This window comes from Rissa tridactyla, chromosome 1, assembly GCF_028500815.1.
Source record: "Rissa tridactyla isolate bRisTri1 chromosome 1, bRisTri1.patW.cur.20221130, whole genome shotgun sequence".
Taxonomy (NCBI): Eukaryota; Metazoa; Chordata; class Aves; order Charadriiformes; family Laridae; genus Rissa; species Rissa tridactyla.
In genome coordinates this window covers 183366842-183394398 of record NC_071466.1, presented here as the reverse complement: position 1 = coordinate 183394398, position 27557 = coordinate 183366842, and the positions used below count along the sequence as shown (strand labels likewise).

General features: G+C 40.0%; 1 protein-coding gene across 3 annotated transcripts in view; it reads right to left on the bottom strand.

Moving 5' to 3' along the window:
* Positions 1-27557, bottom strand: part of TAFA2 (TAFA chemokine like family member 2) — a 194875-nt gene that overhangs the window by 27810 nt on the left and 139508 nt on the right. For all 3 annotated transcript variants that reach the window (XR_008464536.1, XM_054189088.1, XM_054189087.1), the window contains exon 2: positions 26722-26828. Coding sequence is in view for 2 of the 3 variants with exons in the window: in XM_054189088.1 (XP_054045063.1) it covers positions 26722-26827 (106 nt within the window). In the remaining variant the exon portion in view is untranslated. The remainder of the gene's footprint in view (positions 1-26721; positions 26829-27557) is intronic.

Sequence of the window (27557 nt, the reverse complement as noted above, 5' to 3'; positions counted from 1 at the left end):
AACCTAATACAAATTAACCTCATTAAGCCACTGAACCATTCCACGAAAGGAGGATGGTACTTTAGGAGATTCACATTTTAGTTTTGTTTCTTTTTCTCCTAGCACAGACTTCAAAGTATGCTGCTTGGTTTGCAGAAAATGTTTGAGGAACTGAATGTCATTTCTGGAATCCTACAGAAATTCATTATTCAAAACCACTGCAAACACTCCGTCCGGCATTCTCTGTTAATGCAAGTAATCCTTCCTGAAATCAATGTGAAGAAGGACTGAAGAAAGAGGCTCAGAGATATCTATGTGTACAGACTGTGAAGTTTTCCTGATGATTATGCATAACATAATATACGTATATATTATGTTGCAGGAGATGTAACACTGAGAGTGTAACTTGAAAAACAGACATAACCATATCTCACCCATTAAAGGTATATCCTGTAACCAACCTGCCACTTTTACAGCATTTTTAATGTGGTGAAATCATCAGTAGATACCTCATAAATCAGCATGATATTGGTACACCAAAAACATAAGTGTTTATAAGCATGATCCTGGAAAAAATAAAGCTAAGTCATTATTATTCCCCATTTTACATAAAATCGAATGCACTTAAAGAGTATGTTGAAACATACACAGCAAAGACCTTTAAATATATATAAATTCTACCTGTTCTTGTTCCTTCATGGCAACTTTAAGTTTCTTTCCTTCAGGTGAATGAAATGTCATTCATATTTGCACTGTGCACCTGGCACTCAGTCATGGCCCTTACTCCTCTACTTCTATGGGAAGTTTGTTCCAGGCCAGAAGGCAAGTTACTGTTCAAGATTATTATTTTGCAACTCACAAATATGAATATAGGCTATTTAGCGTAGATGCAGTGTTATACACAAACCTAGCATTAAGGAAAGTCTTCTGAATTCCATTGTTTTTTATGATCACCGTTTCCTAGTCTTGCTACCTAAACATTCATGTTCAATTCTGGCACCATTTGAATCTTTTCCTTCCCAAAAGTTGCGTAGGTCATACATTAAGACACACATAGGCCATTAACAAAGAGGAAGAAATCATGTTGCCATAGATGAAATAGAGTCACCGGCTGTTTCTGTCCCCTGGTTCCCTGTCATTGCAGCAGCCACGTACAAACAGTGAAAAAACCATCAAAAAGACTCTAGAATATGCTCTCTGCAAAGACAGTGGCACAACTGGGTGATACAGCTCAACCCATCCAATGACTAACAGCTACTGGAAGAAAAAGAAGAACCTTTTTCCCTTTTCCCGCACTCTTTCATGCCTTGCTTGCCCGAACACTGTCATTTAATGGTGACGATGGTAAGCCAGGGATTTACACTGGCAGGAAAATATCGCCTATTTTGGTTGGGTTAGTTCTTTTCCAGTTTAGCTGCTATGACTGGGTGCAGAGACTAGTGAAAAGCAGTTTCAGCCATAGAGAAGCAGCAGGAGCAGGCAGCCATGGGGACGTGATCACCTCCTGCTGCAGAAACCGGTTCCTATATCAGCTTACAAGCACTGCAGCTCTGCACTTTTATATGGAATAAATGTACCTTATTTTATTCCATTCCAGGTAATTCCTCTGAGGTTGGAGAGACTACATAAAGTGTGCAAAGCTTTGTTTGCCTGTGTCTGTGTGCTTTTTAAAGCTCTTCACATAAACAAAGCTTTAGTTGAAACGAGAAGCAACAGATCAGCAAGAAGGAAACAGAAATTGCTCTTAGCCATGAGTTTCAATCCAAATCACATTGAATATTATACTAACTTTGTCCTTTTTATCACCTTGGGTACAATCAGGAAGATGTCCTATACGAAATACCTACATGAATACTTTCACAATAGGCACACAAGTAGTCTTTATTCATGTAAACAATATCCACATGAGTAATTGCATTAAGGACTATAATGGAACTACTTTTTTTTAATAGCCATCTGTAACAAAAACCAAACAATATTTCAGCAGATTATCAACCTGCTCCATCCATTTCCCTGAGCCATCACTCACTGTTTTGTACCACAATATTCAAACAAATGTGTGTGTGTGTGTGGGGAGGGGTATCAATATCGGAAAAATAAATAAAATTGGTGATTATAATGTACTATTTCCAGATTAGGCTCTAAATCACTGTTCTGCTTTTAAGTGACCAGGAAAAAAAAGTGGGTTTTCTTATTCACATAGTCTGTTTGCTTTGTTCATACTGATTGACATGGAAAACAAATGTAGGTTATCTTTCTGCTACACTTCAGCAATTTCAATATGTCGTATCAGTCTCAGTGTGTCACTGTAGATAGGAAGGACACAAATAAATTTGCGAAATCTCTCACACACAAAAACCCATACTCACACACAATATTTTTGCATTTTTTCAATAGTTTAATAAGTGTTAGTAGCTGCCACATCTAAGCAATCAAAATCTTATGGAACCACAGCTAAGCCAGGATTTACAACTAAGCTTTCTCTGTTTAAACATCAGACAAAGACTTATGAAAAGAAATACACTTTCCAGTTCCTTCATTCAATTAATTTCAATAATTTTCAATATTTTCTGTTATATCCACCTAACAGCTGGTAAGGAAAAACCTGAATTTGTTTTATTCATGCTCTGACGACACTGGGGGTGCTATTGCTGCAGTTGGGTGATCTAATATGAGCGACGAGAAGTTTTTTGTTAGAGGTAAAATCTTTGATTTGTCCTCTCATTAAGTAAAATTGGGGAAAAAAACAGGCCAACTTTTGGGAACACAAGCTTCAGTTTGCTTGTGTGAACACAAAGTAAAGCATGCCTTCATTTCAGCTCCATGGGTCAGAGGGAGAACTGGCAGCACAGAAATCAGGAAAAGCAGAGGTGTCTTCCATACCTGTCTTAATCTCGTTACCTCTGGCACGCAGCAAGCCACCGACCCCCAAAGAAGCACTGGTAGATAGATACACGTTGCCAGGAACCTTACTGAACATGACCTTTAAAGATCGGATTCAATACCCTTTCAAATCAATGGGTTTGGTTTGATCAGTGATTTTGGATCAGAATTTCAATGATAAGAGTTAAAATTTTGTATTGCCAATGAAAGTGACATCTGGATTTGAAACGGAGATATTTATTCTGGTGATTGCATATGTAGCACCTATTATAGTGAGCAAATGATGACGTATAGTGTAGTATGTGACTGAAAAGTGTAATGAATTAAGATTTTTAAATCATGTTTTAAACCATTATTAGAGTTGTCATGTGTTTTTTCATTGAACCGTTCATTTACTAAAAGTACAGTATGCAAGCAGGGTAACTATTTTTGAAAACTAGTCAAGTTTGGTTAGACATTGAAGCTAAAAGTAGGCATCCTCAGAGGGGGGCAAAAAAAAAAAATTGTTTCCACATGTGTTTTTAATTTCGTTTTTTAACAATATGTTTTATGGCTATGACAAACTTAAGGGATTTTTAAAATTGTAAAAATTCTCTAAACAAAGCAAAATATTTTCTTTTCTTTGGAAAAAAAACTACTTGGTTTTTTTTGTTTTTTTTCCTGTTTGGCCAGTGAACTGAAAAATCAATTACAGACACAGCAGTAATTCCTGTGTCCTCAGTGGTAAGAATGAGCCATGCCACAGTTGTGGTGCATCTCAGGAAAGGCACTCATGCTGCTTTATTTTCCAGATGACACATGGGGTTGCGCTATAGAATCAGCAGGAAAAAAAGGTAATTTTGTGCTGTCTTATTCTACACCATCATTACATTTCACATGGCTACTTAAAAACTTATTTAGCTATCTATTCCACTGATGTCACACACATTTAAAACATTCGCGTAGTTCAAAAGTAGTGTACAACTAAAAACAGATACCAGATTTTACTTTTAAAGAGAGAATTTTCTGTAGGGAAAAGCTGCAAGCTGCGCTCTAAGTCTAAGATGATCCCTTTTTCAAATACTAAGATCTGAGGATGTGCCAAATAACCCTCACCTTAGCATGGCCCTTGGCTAAACAAGAAGACCCTGGGGGTCCAGAGGACCCCAGGATGCTAATGAGTACCGAGGGCACACTCTGACCTGGTGCTCCCAGCGTCATCCACAGGGCATCGTCAGCCCCTGGGCCTTGTAGGAAACCCACCGAGATGAGTCAACACAAGAAGCTGCCTCCCCAGAAAGCCTTGCAGACTAAAGGGAGTTACGGCACGCAGGCATCTAGGACATGTTCTCGGATGAAGGGGGAACAGAGTTTTGAGATTGTGTGAAATTTGCCATCAGACACTTTGTGGAAACGTGTGTGACTCATCATGGGCTGCTTAGTGGAAGGACCGGGGGCAGGGAATGGGAGGGGCTCAGGGTGGACTGGGGAGGAACAAGCATCAGTCAATGAAGGGGACAGGATCAGAGGGGCCAGTGAGGTATAAACAGCAACTGATCAGTACACTTGCCTGGCTGAGCCCTGTGCTCAAACACTGCAAGCTACCTACACTCTCATTAAATCCCATTTCATTAACTTGCGTGCCAGGAAAAGCATTTTGTTCCATCTGCATTGATCTGTGGGGCTGGGTTCATGCGTATGTGAGTCTGTGTGTCTATGTGTTCATCTATATGTGTCTATAGAGCATACATGTTCAGCCTTCCATTGGCAGAACCTGGGGATAAGGAGCTGCAGCTGCCTACTAGTCGAGTATTTACTCCACTACTGTACTCACCAACCTCTAACAGATGCGAGCATTAAAAACCTTTTGGAAAGAAAAAAATCAGCAAGGAAGACAGAGGCAGCATTTGGCAAAATCACATTCAAGCCTCAGCCTTTGCTTCTAAGAAATATACACAGACTGTCAAGATAATTCTCTCATATTAGGCACGTTACTCGCAAGATCAGCAGATCAATAGCTGTCGAGGGGCACATGCCAAAACACTGCAGTGAGTCAAGCAGAAGAGTTGCCCTGTTCAATGAGAGCAGTCCATTCCACGCCAGAGGACATGCAGACCTCTTTCTTTGCTTGATTTGGCTAATGCTATGATGTGGACAACTCCTTTCCATGCAAATATTTCCTAAACCCCTACAAGCACACCTTATTGACAGGACTTTGAGGTCTTATTTACTGCATTGACATTTCCATGCCTTGCACCTCAGCTAGAGCTGTTAAAAGTCACTTGGTCACCTTGGGCACTGAAAAAGTCCAGATAGAGCACAGACTATGCTCTACTTACACCAGTGGAGAAACAGTTTAGCTCAAAAGTACACCATTGCTTTTCATTTCTCTTTTACTCTGATGTTTCCTGCATCTTGGGACAGGTTCTCAGGCAAAGTGTTAAAAAAGAGAGCTGATTGCTTGGACAGATTATTTTTGCAGTGCCACCTGTATGCAACACATACACAAAAGATCCTGCTAACTGCAGCCTCTCCCAGGTTTCTTGGATTCAAGGTGGTGTTTTCTCTCCTGAGAGAACCATTTTAAAATAGCAAGAGTAATTCTTGATAAGTGTTTATTCTGCAGTTGTTAGCCCAGCTCCTCTCATCAGGCTGCCTCTACCATGCAATTAACCCAGTTAGTCCACTTGGGTGAAGGATGGTAAGCAGAGTTCATATGACAACACTATGCAGACAGCGTCTCTGGTAGCCTTTAAAAACCGAGCTAATGAATGGCTTGCCATAGTCACATTGCCAAGCATACTTTTCTGCACAGTGCCAAGGAAAAATCTCATCCATCAGCTTGTCTGCCAGCCACCAGTTATAGCCATCTGTGTGGGAAGATTTTTTTCCCTTTTGGAAAAAAATCAAGGAAAACTACAATGTAAGCATTCCCCTGAGAAGAGCTCGCTAATGGCCCGGTGAGATCAAGCCTCAGATATTTCCATGGCACTACCTATGCACTGAAATGGACTGAAGGATTAAGTTATCTCCACTAAGAGAGAAAAAGACTTACTGGAATAACACAGCAAGCTGGCATGGTCCCAGCTGGTCACACAATCTTTACAAACATAAAACCGCAGATGGAGCACCTCATGTAGGATCTCTTGGACCTGGAGAGCTCACAGCCATCTGACTTTATCCTCCTGGCCTTACTGAAGCTAATTTTATTCAATCAGTCCTTTGGCAGGAGTGAGCCAGTCTTACTCAAATGAGCTTATCTCCTCTCCCTCACAAATGTCAGAGCCTTTTTACAGCAATGGCTACAAATGATGCTTTCATGCCAAACTTTTAGCCAAAGACACAGGAACTCTAAACACAACTAATTTTCAGGTAGCCTGAAGGGTAATTTCCTCTTCTTCACATCACCCCTTCTCAGCCTAGAGTGTCACCCTCCCTAGGTCCTGCTTTCAATTTTGAAATCAGATGATAGCTAGGCCCACGAAACCACGGAGGGTTCAGAGACAGATCACATGCAGCGATCATTCGGGATCTTGCAGCTCTTTCTATGTTTGCCCGCTGGAAGAGGAGGAGAAGAGGAGGAGAAGAGGTGGAGAAGAGAAAAGGAGGCTTCTGGACATTGACCTAGTCCTCGCGACAAGCTCAGCTCCCCAGCTGCAGCCAGCCCACCAGGTCTGTCACTGTCTACCACCACAAGGTGCCCAGGGTGGACCTGCTCCACCATAGCCACCCACTTTGCTGAGCAGTGGAGCGGACAGGGGAGGAGGCTGACGGCAGCAAAGGCTGTGTGTTTCCCTACAGGCCAGAAATGGAGCCGCTTTGCTTTTTGCAAGCAAGACGCTTCCCGTGTTTCTTCTCTAGCTGACACCATCCACAAGACCAGCGTGTGTAGAGCTGGCAGAGAAACACCCAGGGCGAGTCGCAGTTTATAAATACTACAAGAAGTCAAAAGCCCCAGTATCTCTGAGGTTGTTATCAAACATGTTAAGCAAACGATATATTAAAGTGTGCAGACATTTTGTAAATTAACAGGCTGAGGTTTGAGATTACTAATTATATGATTTCACAGAGAAAAAAAGACCAATCCGTCTCTCAGGCACTCAAAAGAACATTTGGCACGAAGACTTTTTATTCTCTTCTAGTCTCTCTGTGGGCCTTCTGCCAAATATCTCGACTCAGCAAGAAGCAGTAGCACATGTCTCAGAGCAGCCTTCAGCATCTGACAGAATACAAAAACCCCCACATTTTTTCGTCAGTCTCAGGGCTTTAGAAGCTTGTGGTTTACACAGTTTATGGGGAATATGTTTCCACTGTTTCCTTAGATGACTCTCATTATTAATTTTCTTTTCTTTCCAGCCGACCCAAATCGTCTCAGGGCACATTGTACTAGATGACAAATTAACATGTTCTCAGGGACGCATCAGAAAAAAGAAAAAAAGTTTTTTTCTACCCTCACACATTTGAATGACCCTCTGGCACACAACCCTCACCTGAAGTAACATCTTAAGAGAAATGCTGTGTATGGAGTCTCTATGAAATAGGATTACTGTAACAAGGTGGAGAGTTAAATTCAATAGTCCTTTTGAACAGCCTGCTTTCAGGCTTCTCATGCTTATTAGAAAACAGCTCAAGCACCGCAGTGGACTTTAGGTGCCTCTGTGGAAATGGCAGCTGAAGCCTAGGGAAGGACAACCATGGTTTCCCCAAAGGATGCAGCTGGGTCCCTGTGTTCTGATTCCATCTCAACACACATCTAGCTTCTTATGTGTGATCTTGCTTCCACAATTAGGGTATTTATTTCTATATTAAGGAGCAGAAACTTATTTAGATAACGGATCTCAGTAATAAGAAGGTCAATATATATTTAAGCACTTGAATGTCACCATGAATTCCATTATCGAGGTATTTAAGCTTTATTCAACTTGTCTTTTTAAAAACTTACGCTTAGCGCCCCTTATTCACCCCATGCTAAGATTCTTCAAGGTTAGAAAAGCAACAGTCCCCCAAATTTATTTGGAAAGTCTTTAATAAATGCCACCAAAAGAATAAGAGTAAAGAGTAAGCAATGACTTTCAAAGTAAGCAGCACAAAGATTTTTTTCCTAAGGGTGAATATGAACATTGCTTGTTTAATATCTGTATTGAAGAACTACTAAACTGATGAAATCTAGAATATATGCTATAACAGAAACACTCTGGGATTTTAGTGATGACCTGATAGAAACCACTCAGTGGGCTCAAGGCTGAAATTCCACCAACTTCAAGACTGAAGCGTGCAGAATTTTCCCAAACATAACGTTCAGAACACTGAGTCACTCTATATCCATCTTCTATACAGAAACACAGCTACGAATACCTGTGCACATCTAGAAAGTATATTCAAATAAAAATATACCATAAGATTCTGAAAATACTTTTTTACTTTCATATGTGTGTGCACACTCATCACATCATGGGGCTTGTTTTGGCTTTGTTTTGCTTTGCCTTCTCTATTTTCATGACTGGGTAGAACGGTATCTCTATGCTAATTTAAAGTTTCTTTAATTCTGTAATGTATTTTTATAATACATCACATTGCATTTTGCTGCTCTGTAAGGCATTTTTACTTAATCTGTCACTTAAACCAAATTATCAAATATACCTTGAAATATTCCTCCCACAAACTGCAGGCACATACATGCACACTCGTCTTTCTGAAAACTACGTAACTGTTTTTTTCTTTTTCCTTTTCCACCCCTGCCTTCTAGGACTTCCCCACAGTGCTTCAGACTCCCCCACATGTGTTAAGAGAAACTCCATAGGATGTCCCAGCACACAGTTCACCATCTGAAAGAAAGATCTTAATTTTAAGTTTCAGCTTGCTTCTGTAGAGCCCCAGGCAAGCTCTTTGAAGTGCAGAGTCAGGGGAGGAACTTAACTCAGGCCTTTAGAAAAAAACTGCTAACAAGGCACATGTCTAGTCCTGTGAAATCCCCTCTTTTAGAGTGATCTCCCCTGCTACAACCTTCCCTCTACATTATTGATTCCATATAAATAGCAAGTCTCTAAGCCATGGGCATGATGAATCAATAAGTATCTAGATAGAGTCTATGAATTGAAACTGGATGGCCTGGGAAGAGGCTGGCTATTCTTCAAGACAGAGGAAAAGAAAGCACATTTCAACAAGCAAAGTAAAAGAGGAGAAACTGCCAGGAGAGCCATTCAGAGCTGTGCAATCAAGAATATTTTTGCTCAAGGATTCCCAGTAGATAATACTTTCAGATATCTCTTCTTGCTGAAAAGGTATCTTTTAAGATGCTCCCAGCAGACTCCCTGGCACTTGTTTCTGAAGGAACTCTGGTTAATAGAAGCTGCTGATAGGAAACATATATACCACTCTCTGATAGGAAACATATATACCACTCTCATTGCTATCCAAAGTCAGAAGCTGCAAAAATATCACAGTTCCCAGAACTGCAGAAGCGTGCTTTGTAAAAACTGCCAGGTAATGAAAGCATCTGAAGTAATTCACACCTTCAAGAGAAAGCTATTAAAAACTAAGATATGAAGGGGGGGATCATAATTATTCAAGGACTTTTTCAGAGAATGAGGACATAGCTTCATGCTTGGCATTTTACCCCGTATCTCTACAGAAGCTCATACATTGCACCCAGCAATGCAAGAGGCCACGCCAGGCCAGCTCAGAATCCCTTTTTGTTACTGCCTACCCATGAAACAAGCCAGGCACTTGGTGGATCTAGACCACTGCTGAGACACAAGTACAGACCACAGCAGAGTGTGCTGGGCAGCTCTTGGGCATGAGCTTCCTGGGACCATAAAAAGCACACCTGGAGCAGGATGTAAGTAAATTTTTAGTAAATTAATTTTACATTATGCCAGAGAGGTCGAGCCTCCTGCATTGAACACGAGACTTGCAGATGAGCCAAGAACCCTGCCTCCAGCAATGGAGCACGAGGAAGGCTATAGTGCTGTGCTGTTGCTGCTGAAAGGGGTGGTGAAGGGGCTGCTTTCAAGGCAAGCTTCCCACCCATCACCAGGTCCAGCTCCCACAGCTCCTCCTCTGCTATGTTGCCCAACGCCTAGATCCATCCTTCCCCGACAAGAGCCGGAGCAATGTTCCCGCAGCTGCTGGGAATGAGGCATCCTCCAGGGTGTCGTGTCAGTGCTGGAGACTGCTTGTGCCAAAGGGACAGTCTGAAGTTCTCCCATCCTTCTCACCACTGTGAAAGGGTGAGGGAGGAAAGGAGAGGTGTAGGCCCTCAGGGAGCAATAAAAAATTAAAAAAAAAAAAATCAATGGTCAAATTTTAATTCAAATGTTGCTAATAGGAACTTGCAAGGACGCACTTAATATATAGGCAAATGACCACCTGAACATAAAATTATAGCATCCATATACTGGCTGTATACTTTTTTATGGCTGCATATACTTTGATCTTTTTGCTACTTTAATGTAGAATTCTCTTTACACAAGTCAACATTAGAACCTTGAAACTTCAACCCTCAGATCACTCCGAAGAGTGCATTTTAGTTAAACAACTGAAAGATCTGTAGATTGAGAAGCAGTTGTTATCTCTGGGCTAGTTTGCATATACTCTTTCAAAGTCCCAAGTGCGAATCTAAATGCCATGTACAATACACAGCAGTGAGGTGTATTTGTCTACCAGTGCCTAACGATGTCTCAAAAATGACAACAGACAAGTGGCCATTTCTAAATATCCGTAGGGCTGTGCCTCTTTTCAAGGTCACATGAAATTATTATGGGGAAATAACCAACTACCCACGGTTCCTTAGGAGTATCTACACCGACTCACGAAAAATATTTTTACTGCTTTAGTTCTAAAATGCACACCAGAAAAAATAGATGAGAATTAAATAACTGTCCAGGTCCACGGCACTGATATTTTGTGAAGGGAGCCAAGCGTAATCTTTAGCGTGCGGAAGACTGTCACAAAACAAGAAGTGCCTTCCCCTTCGATTCACTGCCTTAAAAGCTGAACAGCAAGGGGATACACTGTAGGATTTGACAAAACGCCATCCATGAGATACCTTGTCTGATCGCATACACAAATCTAGCGGGAGTTTTATCTTCACAGGGCTCACAAGGCAGGGAAGTCTTGAGAATAATCCTAGCACGTATCCTCCAGGTGCAGCTGTAGTTAGCAGAGCATTGTAAAACAAAACAAAAAGATGGGGGAATCAGAAAGTGAAGATGCAGCAGAGTGAGCCAGCCTTTCCTCACTTCAGTGGCACAGCCTTGCTATACCACCTAATTCTTTATGTGAAAGTGCTGCATTGCCTAGGAGTTATATTATGACTGGGCACCTATAATTTCTAAGGAACAAGATCCACAATAAAAACGTAAATATGGACACTGAATTTCCTTTTGTTTCACACACAACTACGCTGATATTTGTGGTTTATGACTGCTCTTCACTTGGATTTTACTTCAGCAAATATGCTGCATAATACGGATGCTATCTGCTTATTTCTGATCCTCTGTCTGCCCTCTTCAAGGGAGTGGCATGCTCATCCACATTTCCTTTCCAGTACAGTCATTCCTAGATTGTCTAGCAACACACGTATTACATGAATATGTTGTCAGCTGAATGAACAAGAAACCAAATTCCAACAGTGCATGCATGGTTCTGAGACCCAAAAGCAATATACGGCAGTGTCTGAACCTGCAAACTGGAGAGAGTTTCTGGAGTTTTGTCCCTGGTTAATTTTTTCAAGTATTGTACATACGCATACATACATACACACATACACAGTCAAGGACATATAAGAAAGTGTCTCTAAGTAGAAGGATCCAAACCTTTAAAACAGCAATGCATCTTGACATTTTTATTCACTTTCTGAATCATTATACCATTATTTATTAAAATATTATAACAATGAAGAAAGTGGGGTTTCCGCTGTTCTCTACAAAGGCAAAGACACATGTCACTATACATTGGATGTCTACAGCTTTGGCATCTAGTCTAAGGTGGACATCCCTGTATAATCAATGCAGAGCTAGAGAAAGAAGCACCCCCAGGAGGTAATAACTGAATTTTAAGCATGCAAGATTAGATCCCTCCCTAAGGGAAAGAGCTACACCAGCAGAGACATGACTTGGTCCCTGGTTAGTCATTTCTTTTGGGAGATTGCCCTCATGAGAATCTGACACTACCACAACAAACAGGCCTAACAGAAGGTCAGTGCTCTATGACCATGTCTGCTCTGGGACTGATAATATACGTGTGTAACTAAACCAAGCCAAAATATATCCACTGATTTATCCTCCGCTGTAAAGCTGACCTCTAAGGTCTCAGACATTTGCCAGGACACAGCAGAGGAATGACTTTCAGGTCCAAATATAACACTGAAGTCAGAGAAAGAAGCAAAAGGATATTTGAGGAACGTACTCCCCTAGCTATTATTTCAGGAGCTTTTAAAACATTACTTGTTTTGGTAGCATGATATCTAGACTGATTTTCAAAGCTCTCTTTAAACGGTGAACTTTCCTCTTCAAAGAATAAAAAATTGAAACTTAGAGGACTCAGACAAACTTCCTGGATTTAAAATACATACTGATTTATTTCCTCATTGTAGACAATTAATAAAGAGACATAGAAACAGTCTGAAGCTTATAAATTCCACTCTATATTTGTAAAATAACATTTCCACATTTTTCTGCAGGTTGTCTGTCAGAAAGAAATCTCATGTGTCCCATCTATCTCCTCCATAATTATTCATTTGCTATGCATGAACCTAGGAGATTTTTCCATAAAATAAATAAGGTACAAAATAAATGCCAAACATAAAAACTTCATTAAAAACTATTGAAATTGTTACCCCCTAGTGATCATTGCTATGAAAAATGGAGTGATGTTTTACAGTTTAACAATTCCCTCCTAAAATGACTCTATTAGGATAAGCCATAATTTGGCATTTTCTCATATTTTTAGTGTGGGTCATATTGTTGCTTAAATGTAGACTGTTGTATTCCTAGCACCCATCAGAAGAACAAATTAGTTTATAATCAGTCCTACAGATCTGCTCGGATTTTTAGGAGAGCTTTTCTGGCAGCCGAGATCAGTTGGATAAGTGGGGCCTTTTACATTATTTTTCTTACACCACCACTTGGTGGGATGGTTTTAAGTGTGAGTTCTTCACAAGGCTTATTGTACATGCAGGTTAAAAATGCTCATTAGACTAAGTTATATTTGAAAATAGAAGCAAAAACTAGACTTGAGAAAGGCATTTGCTTTAACAAATTCATTATTTTTAGAAGTACTTTCAGGACTTACCACCAATAGTACCCAACAGACTAGCAATGTTTCTTTCAAAAAGATGAAAAAAGAATGAGAGTAAAATATTGCCTGTGATGAAATAAACCACATGAATTCCAAAAAAATAAGAGTACAATACCATGTGCCATTCAGACTGCTCAAATTTAGTTTTGCTCTGATTTTCAGCAAAACCCTGAAGTTTTAAATGCCTGTAACGTGAACATAAAAAGATGATAATCTATTAATGGAGGTCTTAGTCCAAAATAATTACAAGATTTTTGTGTTTCGCTGTTTCCAAAAATAGCTGATTGATTCTGAACATTCTTTTGGGTACTTCTATAACTAAAGAACAGCTGTTCTAATACGCATTTTTACAGGCAATAATATGCAGTGGTCCTTCTGGTATTTATTTTTTTTTAAAGAAAATTTAAAATGACGCCAGTTTAAAAACTGTTTCTGTTTCTCTAACATATGGCTTTACTTCAGATTTGTGTACAGTATGTCTATGCCAGAAGTACAATATGCCTAACCCTCCTCTGGTAGCTAAGCTCTTTTCTTCTGACGTTTTCCTCTACATGAGCTGGTTTTCAGAGTAAACCCGGGAAAATGCAATGACTGTAATGTTGTGGCAGAGGGAGGCTGGGAAATATGTACTGTCCTTAGATCGCTTAGCAGAAAGCACATCTAATGATGCGGGGCGAAAACTGAAAAGTCGAGAAAGGCATGAGATAAGACTGGTGAGCACTGTCCTTGCACTGGCATAATGGGGATCCTCCTAATTGCCCATGTTTTAGCTGTTTACATCCCATCCCATCTTTTTCTCTAACATTAGGTGGGGGGGCCTGACTGCACTTCATTCCTGCAGTCCCCAAAGAGCAGTTTCCAGCGCTGGTGTGACAGCAAAGAGTGGAGAAGCCTTTGTGCTCATCTAAATTATATTATGAAGAGGAGTGGCACAAGTAGGATGAAAGGTTAATTGTTTTCTCAGATGTTTCCAGGGCATAACCTCTGCAGGATGCCCTTTGTCTTCTGCAACCCAGCTTTCTAGTATACCATGTATTGGTATGATGAGGGACAAAATATGCAAAAATATGGATTATTTACTTACCATAAATGAGATTTTCTTGATTTTCCCATGCTCTGAAAAGGTAAACATAGGCATGGAGACAGTATTTTTATTTTCCTAAGGTGTTTTTGAACCAAAACTCGAAGAAGAGAGATTTACACAGCCTTCATATGCACAGCATGCAGCAGTGTAACAAGATGGCACAATATTACTCTTCCTCCTTCCTTATTTAAACTTGTATCTTCTCTCCGATACAGTTATATTTGCTCTTAGTATCTCTGGCAGATGTTCTGGGGTGAATGATGCAATTAAGAATCCAAAATTCCCATTTCTTCCAGATGCTTATTTTCTCAATATTCACTCACTGGAAATATATTTACTTTCCACTCTGTGGTGTCTAGCAGTTAGCACACCTTCTGGGTTCCATTTCACAAAAATTCCACAGTTAATCTGACACATGCCAATGCATCTTAGATGAAAGTTTAGCACTAGTAACCTTTTTTTTTTTTCTCAGAAGTAAATTTACATAACATAGCAAAACTGAGCAAAGTTTTAAATAAGTATTATACTTAAAAAATCTTTTCACTTTGATGTTCATAGGTACAATACTTTCTGCAGACATCTTTTTAAAACTTAACTTTGGTTTTCCTTAGTCTTCCAGCTCACTGAAGGAATCTAATGATGATTTCAGTCTTTTCTATGATTCGTTCTTTTCACTGAGATTGAATTACAGGCATAACTGCTTCAACCTTGCTCCCCTCTCATCAAACACATACATAGTCTTGGGTTCAAATTCTGGATCCAGAACAATTCTGACCTTCCCAGAAACTCAGTCAGTCTCCTACGAGCCCTGGCTCTCCTCTCGCACACGGTCCTGGAGCACAGACTCAGCTGAAACAATTCTAATAACTTGCACCTAAAAATACAATGGCATAATGCACCCAAGCTTTGTGTTGGTCTTAACAGAACACTTTTCTCAAGCATATCCTTTCCGCAGTTCTGCATTCACCCAGAATAACCCACGCATTCAGCTTTATACTTCAGTCATTCAAGGACACTTGATATTGCAGCCCAGAAGTATTTTGCAAAAAGAATTCTAAGTCTACTGCGTTTACTTGAGAACAATTTCACTACAAGAGTTATACAAATCTATGGGGAAAAAAAAGAACAAGCCAGACTTGGCAGCTCCTGCCTCTGCCTCCTCATCACCGCAGGCAGAATTCTTGCTCAGCCTGGCAAAAGAGCGCCGCACAAAGCAGACTGCTTTTTTATGATTTTCATGCTTTCTGTCATCTAAACCCCCAAGCCAGCCTCCATTCTCCAGGAAGTACACCATGGTTTTGCTCGCATCTATGTGGAGAAGTGGGTTTTTCTTGGTCATGGTTAAATGGTACTTTCACACTTTAATGGGGCGGTCAAAATTTCGGTATCGCCCCTCTACAAATTGCAAGAATTCTTCCTGACTTTCTGTGTATTTCGGCTCAACAAGGAGAAATGGAGCAAATGCCAAACACAGGTTTTACAACCAAATCTTTTTTAACACAACAGAATGACATTTGCAGAATGATATGCAGATATAAATGAATCTGTCACAGACCAAATTTCACTGGCTTCTGAACCGCAACATGAGACTCCCTTTGAACAGTAGAAATAAAATAAGACCTTTACAATTTTATTCAGACATTGTGACCCTGATACAGGAGAAGAATTATTAGGCAGATAAAAGAGCAATATCCAAACTAAGTCCTGATGCTAACTTCCAAAAGTTCCAGAAGGTTTCCAATAGGTTGCAAACTCTTTGGTATAATAATTCAGGGAAGTATTCACACCTACACTGAAAGTTTCAACTCTCACTTTGTGAAAGGAATGAGCTCTGAAGGGTATTTCAGAGCACCTGAGACACCTAAAACTGGATATTGTGGAAAATTCCCTGAGTTTTTTGTCAGGTTTGAAAAGCACCTAGTTTTTTGTGAAGGTCCCATAAATAAATAATAAAACACTGAAATGGTCCACGTAAGCTATTTCATCAGTGATGACCTTGCATTTTTCTCTTTCATCCAAGTCTCAGACCTCTGTGTGCAGCTGTGCACACGTAGGCACGCATACAGACACAGGCTTTGCTGCTTTGGAGCCATTGGTTTGTGCAGCTTAGACTCAGATCAATTCCCTTACCTTCTGAAAAGGTGAGACCCTTTTATAAATTTGCATCGAGTCCTTTAAAGTTGGACTCGATGATCTTAAAGGTCTTTTCTAACCTAAATAATTCTATGATTCCATAACTCTAAATCTGTACTACAGGGTAAGACCGTCCCAGTGAGCCTCAAAATGGTAAGTCCCCCTCAGCCCACCAAAGAACGCAACTAAAAATTTTTGTTCAGAAGGAAACTTTATAAATTGTAACCCAAAACACACAAAGGATTTTTCTCCTGCTATTCCCCAGAATAGCTGACTGTTCCTGAACATTTCCTTGGCACTTGTATGACTAAAGAACAGCTGTTCTAAAATATGACATTGTACAAGCAATCACTTAGCACCGCTATAGAGTAAATTCAATGAAGAGTGTCAAGAGAGAAGGGCATAGTCTTTAGGCATCATCAGCAGAAAATTAATGCAGATGAAAGTTAGATTAACATATCCCCTGAATGCTACCGAAATAATCTCCACATGGGATGCGATTTTCCAGGCACAAACCTCCCAACCTGAATATGTGAAACCACCTGAATCAGATAACGGGAATGTGCAGTAGATACCAGCAAACATATGGGGCAGTCATCACTGCATGTATGGAATGCATATTGGATCTATGAAATGTATATTAGGAAGCCTGAGTGGCAGTGCAGATAACCCTAAGACCAGCACTGGGATATATGGCCTCTGTACCTGAAACTGGATCTAGACTTTGAAGGTAGAATTGGCCCTAATCCTGCCACTACAGTAATTTTACATATCTGGATCCTGTTAAGGATCAGAATCTAATTGTAATATGATATTGACGCATTATATTGGACCTATAAAAACGACAGAATCTTAACATGTTGAATTTGGAGAAAACATAATGTAAGGGAAACTATAAGCTTCAATTCTATTCTTGTATGATAGTCCCAGACATCAATGAAATTTTAAGAGTGTTTCTCTGAGGAAAAAGACAGGAAAAATCAAAGTTGTGATACAAGTGGAGAAAAATCTGCTTGGTTTCCCCACCTTCTCCACCAAAGAAAGCTTTTCAGGGTCTTCGACATAACTTTTTACTAGTCATGACCTTCCAATATACCTCAAGATAATCCTACCATCTGAGCTCCAAAGCCACCAGAAGACCCAGACGCAGCTCTTCTACAATGCATGGCGTTGCATTACGTGCATTACGTGCACTGCATGTAAGGATTCACACTTTTGGAGTAACTCAGTAGACTCTTGTTATCAGCATTAAGTAGTTATATAAATAGACAGAGAATGGCATTTCCTCAAAAGGTGTTATTTGTGTAAACTCACTCATTTACCATTAACATTTTGTAATCATTTTTCCATTTACTACTGCTACACTACTTGTCTGTGCTGGAAGGATGCTCTTGAAAGACAGTGTAGCCGATGAGTAAAAATATTCCCAGAAAGGGAGAAGGATCTGGGGACTGGGCACAGACTGCTGCTGCAATCCCATCGGCTCACTGTGGCATAGCATCCTGCTTCATGGTGTATGACAGGAGTCTCCAGGTCACTAACAGTCCTTCTGTTCCCCCCTGATCACAGCTGCATCTACCATCCATTGCTTTCCTTTTCTACGCTGGGGAAAAGTTTGTTTAAGACATTATCTATAATATGATATACATTTAGGCAAATGAAACATTCAGAATATAACTGTAAGCCCAGAAAGGAATATTTTTAATCTGGAAATGCTAACAAAAATGTACTACTACATACTCCATTAATTGAGCACTTAATAAGTTAATGAAACAACAAGGAAAATTCTGATCAACAGATCCAAGAGAGTGGTACTATTAAACTAAAACTAATTGAATAAAAACAACTATCTAGGGGAGCTAACAATTTCTTTTGTACTGTTTTTATGGGTTTAGTCAATACCGTGGCATGCAAATGTAAGCACTCTGTTTTCCTAGGTATAAGGATAAAGGAATCTAGCAGAATGCATTACTTAGCATACATAACAAATCAACAGGACTAATTTGAAATTAAGAATATAAAACTGGAAAAGTAGATCTCATTACAGTATTAGGCAAATGTCAACATTTACTCATGACAGAAAGAAGTAACAGCAGGTTAAGCATATTATCAGTGTTTTTTCAGTCCTAACATCTTCCAAAACATAAATTAGTTGATTGGTGGGCCAGCTATCCAAGGGAAGGTAACATTACTAAATGAAAGGACTGAAAATGTTTAAAAGTTTTGTATTTATAGAAGTCAACTATGTAACTTTTACGTTAATATAATCATTTGTGCAATCTTCTCCTTTCCACTGCAACACAAAATCTGAACGTATTTAAGGAAAAGATGCTGGGTACTCACTCATGGAAAGTTAATAAAAATTTGCAACTGGGATTACAAGATCAGGCCCAAAATAAAGAACTGCTATGCACTTCCCTTTTACTTGTCTTAGAAAAACATCAAGAAACTGTGATATTTCCCATATATAAACAGAAATATTTTTAAGTGATCAGTATAAAGGAAAATGCATGATATCTCATTGCAACTCTCCAGCATCTCTCTCCATGGCTGCCTCAAGGACAGCCAAGTTTCATCGCCCAGGCAGTGGTGGGAATGGGGGAAGAAAGGAAGGCAGCCATTTGCTGGCTGTGATGGAGCTGGCAGCACAGAGAAGAAATGGGCATAACCCTGCTATCGCCACGATTTCTGCACCCATGTCCCAGTGAACCATCAGAACTATCGGCATCTTGGCAATCAGAGAAAATGATTTTCCTTTATACCGTGGCAGAAAGCCAAGGAATGTTATCTACTGAATTCCAACAGATATTGTATTAACATTTTAGATTGCAGTGACAGATACCAATATGAAAGTGTTTGACTGACTTTTCTATTTTATCTTCAAGCAAATGGCAATTTTGGGATCAGGTTCTGATCCTGATATAACTGAAACTTTCAATTAATGCCCAAGCTAGATAAGAACATCTAATATCTTTCTTCCCCATGTCTGCTAAAATAACTATCATCTTCCTTTGTTTCTATATTTAAACATTAATTACATTAAGAATTAAGTCAGTGAAAGCTGCACACAAAGCGTTCTCATTTCAGAGAATCTTTCTCTGGGACAAACTTCCACAAGAGATAAGATTATCCATGTATGAGATATTTAGCAAATACAACAAAAGACTTTGATGAAGCAGGACTGACATATCGACAATAGACAAGTGGATGCCTCCATCCAATATTTTGACAGACCCCACTGACATCTTCCAGCTTCACCTGGCAGCCCCCAAGGCATCCGCACACACCTCTCTTCATGCTTGCAACTTCCCTCATCTACATATCTGGCAGTTTTCTCCCACCTAATTCCAGTAAAGAACCTGGGATATGCAGAACAACTCTCATATCCTTTGATAGGCCAACACAACCAGAAGGTGCATGTTGAACACATGCAATTTACCTACAGGGTCAGATCCCTCATCAAGTGTTACGGTACAGGCACTTCCAAAAAGTGGAAACTGAGGAAAAAACAGTACTGCTGCTGCTTACCCTTTATATTAAAGCCCGTATCATGGAACTGGGAGATCTGCATTCAGTGCCCTCTTCAGCTCAAAGAGGTTCAAACCTCATAACTCACGTCCCCAAAGAATGCCATTAGCTCCAATAGGACTGCTTCAGGAAGGAAGGAGAACAAGAGGGAGCTCGTGGCTATCTCATGGTTACTTAGCTGGAAAGAGGGATGTCTTTTATCTGGTTTGCGTCCTCTGCACTAAGAGTACTTATTGCTTTTAAAATTTAATACAAACACCCTCTATTTCTGCATTATGAATGCTGTCTTCGACACAATGTAAAGTCCTCAACAGAAAGGACAAAGGTACATTCATACTAAAACACTATAACTTAAAAATGAAGGCAATTCTACGGAAAGACAAAGGTTTGAATTCTTCAGAGGTCTCACATGTACTGGTTGGGGCTATTCTTATCTAGACACTGAGACTCTAAACACTAGAAATGTAGATCTCAACCACCAAAATTATAGGTAACCCCTAATTTTCCTGAATAAAGTAAACTAGACAGCATCATTTAGCTGCAATGTGTTGTAGGTATTTACCCAAGCTTCTGAACATCGTTGTTAGCAACCTGCACAGTCTTAATGCAATAACAAGACACCAGAGTAAAGGACAGATACAGTCCTTCACCAGCCCTTCTGAGTGCTTGTAACCTCCAGTGTGATTCTGAGTAGTAGAACCAGTTACATATATTCTGCAATATTCCAGTCGATGTAATGTTTGAGAACTTTTAATATGATTTTTCATACAAAATGCAATAATACCAAACACAGTCAGAGGTCTGTAGCAGACCTTTTCTTACAGGGTACCCTAAAACTTCAGCAGGACTAATAATTCAAAGTCATTATTATAAAGTAGACACAAACACATTTTAAAACTGAGAAAACACAGTGGTGCTGAGCAAAGCCGAACAGAAATAAAAGAGCTTATAAACAAATGTGCCCTTGGTGGGATGGATTCCTCTTTCCAAGTCTGCCCTCAAACCAGAACCCCTCAATACAGTCACATCTAGCTCCTTAAGTCCCTCTCTTTCCATCACCTCAAAAGGCTAGCGGTTTGTCTCTTCATCAGTCCTCAGCTGTCCCCCAGTCTTTGCTCCTGCTGTAGGCTTCCTGCAAGCCAGTCTTGTCTCCTTTTCTACCTGACCACCCATGTGCTCTAGAGGCTTTCTCCACTCGAGGCAGTTTAATTTAGTCCACAGGAAGCAGTCAGCACAACATAAACAATGTCTTCTGCTCTGCTGCTTCAGATTTAAACATACAGCAAACAGCCAGTCAGGAAGACAAGTGAGAAGACCCAACCATCAGTGCTCAGAAGCATCTCCACTTAGGCATTGTCTTTAGTAAACGTCAAGGTACATTTACTCACGTCCATAATATTTAATATTTCTGATAATAAAGTTTTGTCCTGTGAGTCCAGGGTGTGCAAGCTAGTACTGGACTTTTATATACTAACATCTGAACACGGAGTTACATGCATAGCAATAGAGTTACACACAGGCAACTAGATGAGTATCAGTTAGTGGAGAACTGTAAAGTTCTATTGCAAGGATCAGAGGATCAACAGTATCTCTAAGGCCCAATGCACAACAGTAAGAGGTTGGAAAGCATTGCACAAGATTCAGCAGCATGCCTCAAGTCCCTCTCACTGCCCTAGTGATACAAAGGAAGAACAAATACGACATAAATCACCTATTAAGTTGTCTAAACAGCTGTCCTCAGTCACCAGCGAATTTCACCCCATGTGCGTGAAACAGGCATGAGGGCATTGAGGCGACACACACAGGCCATTACCATAGCTTTTAACAAAGTGCTATATTATCTCTCCTCAGAACAAATCAATTCCACAGCCCAGGGGTCAGGCAGAGCCAGGAGCCTGTCACATGCTGATTCAGCGCAGCGTTAGTGTTACTGCACTGGCTAAGAGAGCCCCGCTGAATGCTTGAAGCCAGAACAAACTCGCACCACCCCGTCTGTCTGCAAGGGCTACGAGTCCTTCCACTCGCTCTCCAGAACCAGGCGTACTGCTGCCGATACTGGCCTACGGCATCACATTTGATCATATTTGTTCATTACTATCAGATTTCTTCCCCCTAAAGATACACACGTGTAGAATGTGTGTTAGACTATATGGACTCCTGTTCAGGGCTTGCCACCTTGTGGTTCCTTTTCCTGATAGAAAACATGACAAATCTAGACATGAGACTTACTTAAAAGCTCTTCCAGAGCAAACAGAAATAATGAGTTACCCAAAGAAAATAAGATACCCAGGGACAGTGATTGCAATTAAGTGGCATTTCTAACTCAGTTCCACAATGACTTAAAATCTTCAGACAGCTCCTTACGCTTTCCAGGACTGTCCTGCACATTTTATTTGTACTGTTTTCACAAAACAAAAGGAAAGAGACCCGGTGAGCATGGAAGAGGATGACCACTTATGAAAGTCCAGCCATGAACATAGACACATCAGTACCGCCTGAAAGCATGACACTGCTACCGCTGGGTTTCTTGCTTCTCGTAACCATACCCATTCCCAAACTCCAGGGACATGTCTGGCACAGGCTATGTCCTATATCACAACACTGGTGCCACCAGTGTTTCTGCCCCAGCGAGGCAGCTGAGAAAGGCAGAGTCACCCAGGAAGGGTGACCTAACTTGCAGCTTTAAAGGCTCAGTGGCTCCTTCATTCAGCTGGGCTTCAGAGCAGCTACTTCTCTGCAAGGAGACACCGAGACTCATTTTGTCCTTGTGAACAGCGAGACATTCCCTCAGACTTCTAATTTAGTGCAAATTCACAGACAAGGAGGAGCAGCAATTCTGCATCACAAACCATCAAGAGTTTAGTTTAACTGTATGACAGGCATCAGATGAATAAGTTCAGCTTCTGAGTGAAATTTTTTAAATGAAAATAAATTATCATGCCTTTTCATCTAGTAAGTCCAAAAATACTCAATTACTTTATTTATCTACCTGGAGTCTTTTCTGGTTCCATAACAACGTCCTTCCAGCAAGTATGCATTCATGAATAACCATATTTTTAAGTAGCTTTTCATTTTCTCCAGGGATTTAAAATTTATTATAAAACTTGCTGGTTTGTATTTTGAGGAATATTAAACTATGCTTAGATTCAAAAGCACCCTTAATTTATTTAGATGACCTTCTTGTGTTATCAATGTGAAAAAAAACCTCAGTAATCACAAAAAGCTCAAAGAAATATGTATTTTGAAAGTGTTTTTAGTTTTAGGGTAGAAACTGTGTCTCGTGGTAGCCTCTTGTCTACAAAGGAGTGCTTGTCAGGAGCTATCAGTGTATTTCCTTCTCAAGAGGACCAGTCCAACACTTGAAACCTGAAACGCGGGCTGTGATACAATGGTCACCGAATCAATTCATGTTCCCTATGACAGAAATAGCAAACAGGCAGTGATGCTGAACTGATGCCTGCCTGCCATATCTGTCAGTGAACGCTGTATGTTTGCACAGGTTTATTTGTTTTCCAAGGGCTATCAATGAGCAGGAGGATCAGGATCAGTCTTATAATAAAATACCCTTATGGATTTCTTTCAGCCACCCTCAAGGTATATCAGTTTTTAGACTCATAACCTTGACAACATCCTTTTGGAGATTGATATGCCACTCTTGACTTGTCTGCTCATACATAGTTACTGCCGCACAAATGGATGTGGCACTGCGGGTGCTTCACAGGTGCGTGTACTCGGGTAAGGCACACGTCACACCAGTATCAGGGTCCCCAGCGAAATGAAAAAGAAAAAGCAGAGTTCCCGTTTCTTTTCAGAAGAAGGGATAAATGGAATATAAGTATATGCAGTGCTGGGAACTACGCAGAACTCATAATCCTGTGTGCAGCAAAATAGTGATCTTTGTATTTTGTTTTAAACACTGTGAGTGTTTATCTATTTTACCTCTTGGACTTTCTGTCCAGACTGATGAAGCTTTAACAATCAGCCAAGATAAAGGGGGCAGACATGTCTTCAAAACAGTCTTCTCAAGAGAAAGAAGCATGGACTTGGCACCCACACACCTGACGCTGAAAAAACGTAATCTGAAATCCCAGTTTGTAATCCTGCTGGTTGCTCAACTGGACCTCACAGCCTGGTTCCCTGTGCCCTGCCTCAGCCTCTGTTTTTCTTGCTCCTGACGTGGGATTTCTCATCTGTGCTTTATCCCTGAAATAAGCGCAACATGCCTAGAGACGGCCTGTCGGAGTCAGCTGTTTATATCCCTGCTGAAGTCTGTCTGCAGAGCAGAATGCTCATTAAACAATTTTTCACACATTGATGATCTTTCCTTCTTGTTCTTTTTCTTTTCTTTTACAATAGCCTTCAGAAAAAGAGACGGGTTTGAGAGTGGGTAAACTGATACATAACATGCCTAAGTCAATAGGATAGTAAAGATTTTTTAAAATGTAGATTATTGATCTTTGAAATTGTAAGGGCTCCTTCAAAGTCATTAGGGTTTGTCCTGTCAATATGTTAGTAAGGACTTCTATAAATTAAGATTAATGATACTAGGGATAATTATCGCTGAAGAAACTCGCATATTTCTTAGTATTTGGAAACTCTGTGCAAAGGTGAACAGTGTCAAGCTCTCCTTGAATGTACCGTAGCTCCATTTCTGCTACTAGACTAGGAGGAAGATTTTCTTTGACGCAATGGGACGTTAACTCCCAGTTCCTCTGGAAGTCTATGGTAGTTGAGCTTTGTAACTCTGATTTGTGCTTTTTAAAAGCACAAATATATACAGTGAGCGCAGCTGATTTGCAGGTCTACCCAATACACAAGCCAAAATCCTTCTGAATATTTTTTTCTTTCCAGAAGAATTCCAAAAGAACATGTACAATAGCTTCTTTTCCAAATTAAACACTCAAGTCATGCTTCTTCTCATTGTTCCCTGCACGATTTCTTCATATATTTTGCTAAAGGCGTGAAAAGTTAAAACTTAAAGAAGAACCAAAGCTTTTTGTTAACTTCCAGGAATGTAAAGAAGTCCCTAAAGCTAATAACCTGATTTTGCAGCGTTGCTCATGTGCATATTTTTTTAATCTAAAGACATCAAATTCAATATTTCTCAAGTTATTTCTGCTCTAAGGCTGGGGCTCAAATGCCAAGTACTGTCCAGATAATTAATGGTATAGCTCTGCTGGGGCTTCCCTTGCATAAATATATCTAGAAAGCTGAAATTGGTGGGAGATCATTTGATTCTCAATTATGAAGCACTAATTCCCCAAATAGTCTTTAGGATTATAATTTGTTTCCATGAAATACTTGGTGACAGGTTTTACTCATCAGTTTTTCAAAAAAAGTAGCAAGCATGCTTTGGCAAAGTTTGAATTGGATTGAGGCGAACACAGCCTGACCAGCCTTTGTGGATGGCATCAAAATGATTTGAAGATGTGCTTTTTTGATTTTTAAAGAAAGATAATCAAAGACAAAAGAATTCTGAATCCAGGCAAGGCTATCTTGGCTCTTTTTCAACAGACGCCTGAAATGGCAAGCCACAGCACAAATCCATATTCTGTTTCAGAGGGGAAACAAAGGTTGAGCAAAGGATGTCAGCACGGTTCCTGTCTGGCACGATGCCCATCTTTGGTGGCCTGCAGGACCACATCAGAATCTGTTTTGTCCACAGCCAAATTGCAACTCACAAAAGACTTTGCAGAAAGTGCCTCTGCATGCTGAAGTCCTTAATCAGTGAGGAATCTTGAAGAAAGGTATCTTCACACAGCAGAAAAATATCTAGCAGCTGGATATATAAAATAACTGATCATAAAATCCCGTCATCAGAAGGAACATTATAAAATGTACACGAACATAGAGAGATGAACTGATTGGTGTTACTGGAATCCTATTTAACTCTTTAGCTGTCAGTAATTTTCATGTCCCACCTTTACTCAAGTTTTTAGAGTTTATCCTGATCTTGAATAAGTGGACAAACAGCCGACAGACACTCTATGAAGATGAGAAGTGGACTTCAAAGTTTATTAAACTGCAGATTGCATTCAAGTTATATTAGCTTATAAGGAGACATTAGTATGTGAATCCAGACAGGTTTTTCCTTGCATTAGGGGTTTACTGAAACAAATAGACAAAGCAAAAAAATAAATAAATAAAAGGTGGGGGGGAGGTTTTTACAAGCTTCAATAAGCCATCACACCTTCTGCCTGTGTGTATAGATTTTAAAGGCTGGAATGACCAAGAAGAAACAAATCTCACATTGTCACAAGTTACTAGAGTTCCTGGTCCACTGTTAGGAATGAAGCATAGAAAAGCTATGCAACAGCCTTTTACAACAGCCTAATGCAAAGCAATGGGCTTTTTCTGGTGACGCAACAATCACATTCAGCGCACAGTACCCACGAAGTTAGCCTTGACAGATAACCGCACACAGTAGCAGTATACACGTTACTAAAAATTGTTTCTTTCTAAGGTTATTTCCAGGAATTCATTTGTGGCACACATATGTGCTATCTGGTATATCTATTTTTATGAGACAAGCAGATTTCATTATTTGATTTTTTTACTTTACTGTCTTTTACCATGTTTTCAGCTGTGCCATCATTACAAAAGGATCAACAAGATATTAAAATTAGACAAGGCTGAAAATGGGCTGAAATACTTAAATTCTCAAGAAATTAGCAAAAGTCTACCCATTGAAAATTCTCCTCCTTTGGTACTGATTAGTGGACCAATACCAGGAGACACAAATACGCACAAGGAAAAAAAGATTGCATAGACTGGACACTTCTGCATTTGTTGACAGAAGTCCAGACACCACAGTATAACAGAATGGAATTTCTTACCTTTATGGTGATTTGCCCCAGATGCTAATTTCCCCCACAGCGTTACAACAAATATTATTATTAGCAGTTTTCCTTTTGTTGCTTTCTGTAAGTATCTCTTATTCATCCTGGAAACAAAAACACACAAAAATAAGTATTTATCTTAAGACTTCTTGAAAAAAAAACATTTTTTGTCTTAATTTAAGAAGAATTCAGGAAGTTTTTATAAGTGGCTGGCCGACAACCCTTGATTCTTAAATTCTGCTTAGCTCTAAATGAGGTACGTCATACAGAGCATGCGTATAACCTCCCGCCCTGGTCCTCCAGCATTCCTCCACCCTGGTCAGTACTAAGAGAATTCAATGACTCCACTCATCAGGTTTCTCTTAAGGCAAAAACAGTGTTCATAACAGCAGCAGACTCCTAAGCTGACAAGAAGGAGGAAGCCATGCAGCTATGCTGCAGGTTTTGATGAACAGAGCAGTTCCACTGGGGTGTCTGGGCCCAGTCATGGTCAATGTGGTCCTCTCTGACCATGCAGTGGAGTTTTTAGCTTTTGGGATCACAAATCTTTTTTTGAATCTGCCCACAAGTCATAAGGAGGTAAGAGATGTGAATATACCTCCAGCACACACATGAACTATCCCACAGAGAAATCCTGTTAGGAAGACATGAGTGGTTTGGAAACATAGACTCAAGCCGGACAGATTCACTGTTCTCTCTCCTGTCTATCTTTGGGTAATGAAAAGATTTGATTTACTGCACCAAGGGAAATTGCACACAGCTACCCTCATCTTGCTCAGTGATGTTTTCACGGTGACAGCAAGCCACCGTGGTGGCTCAAGCACAAAGTAACA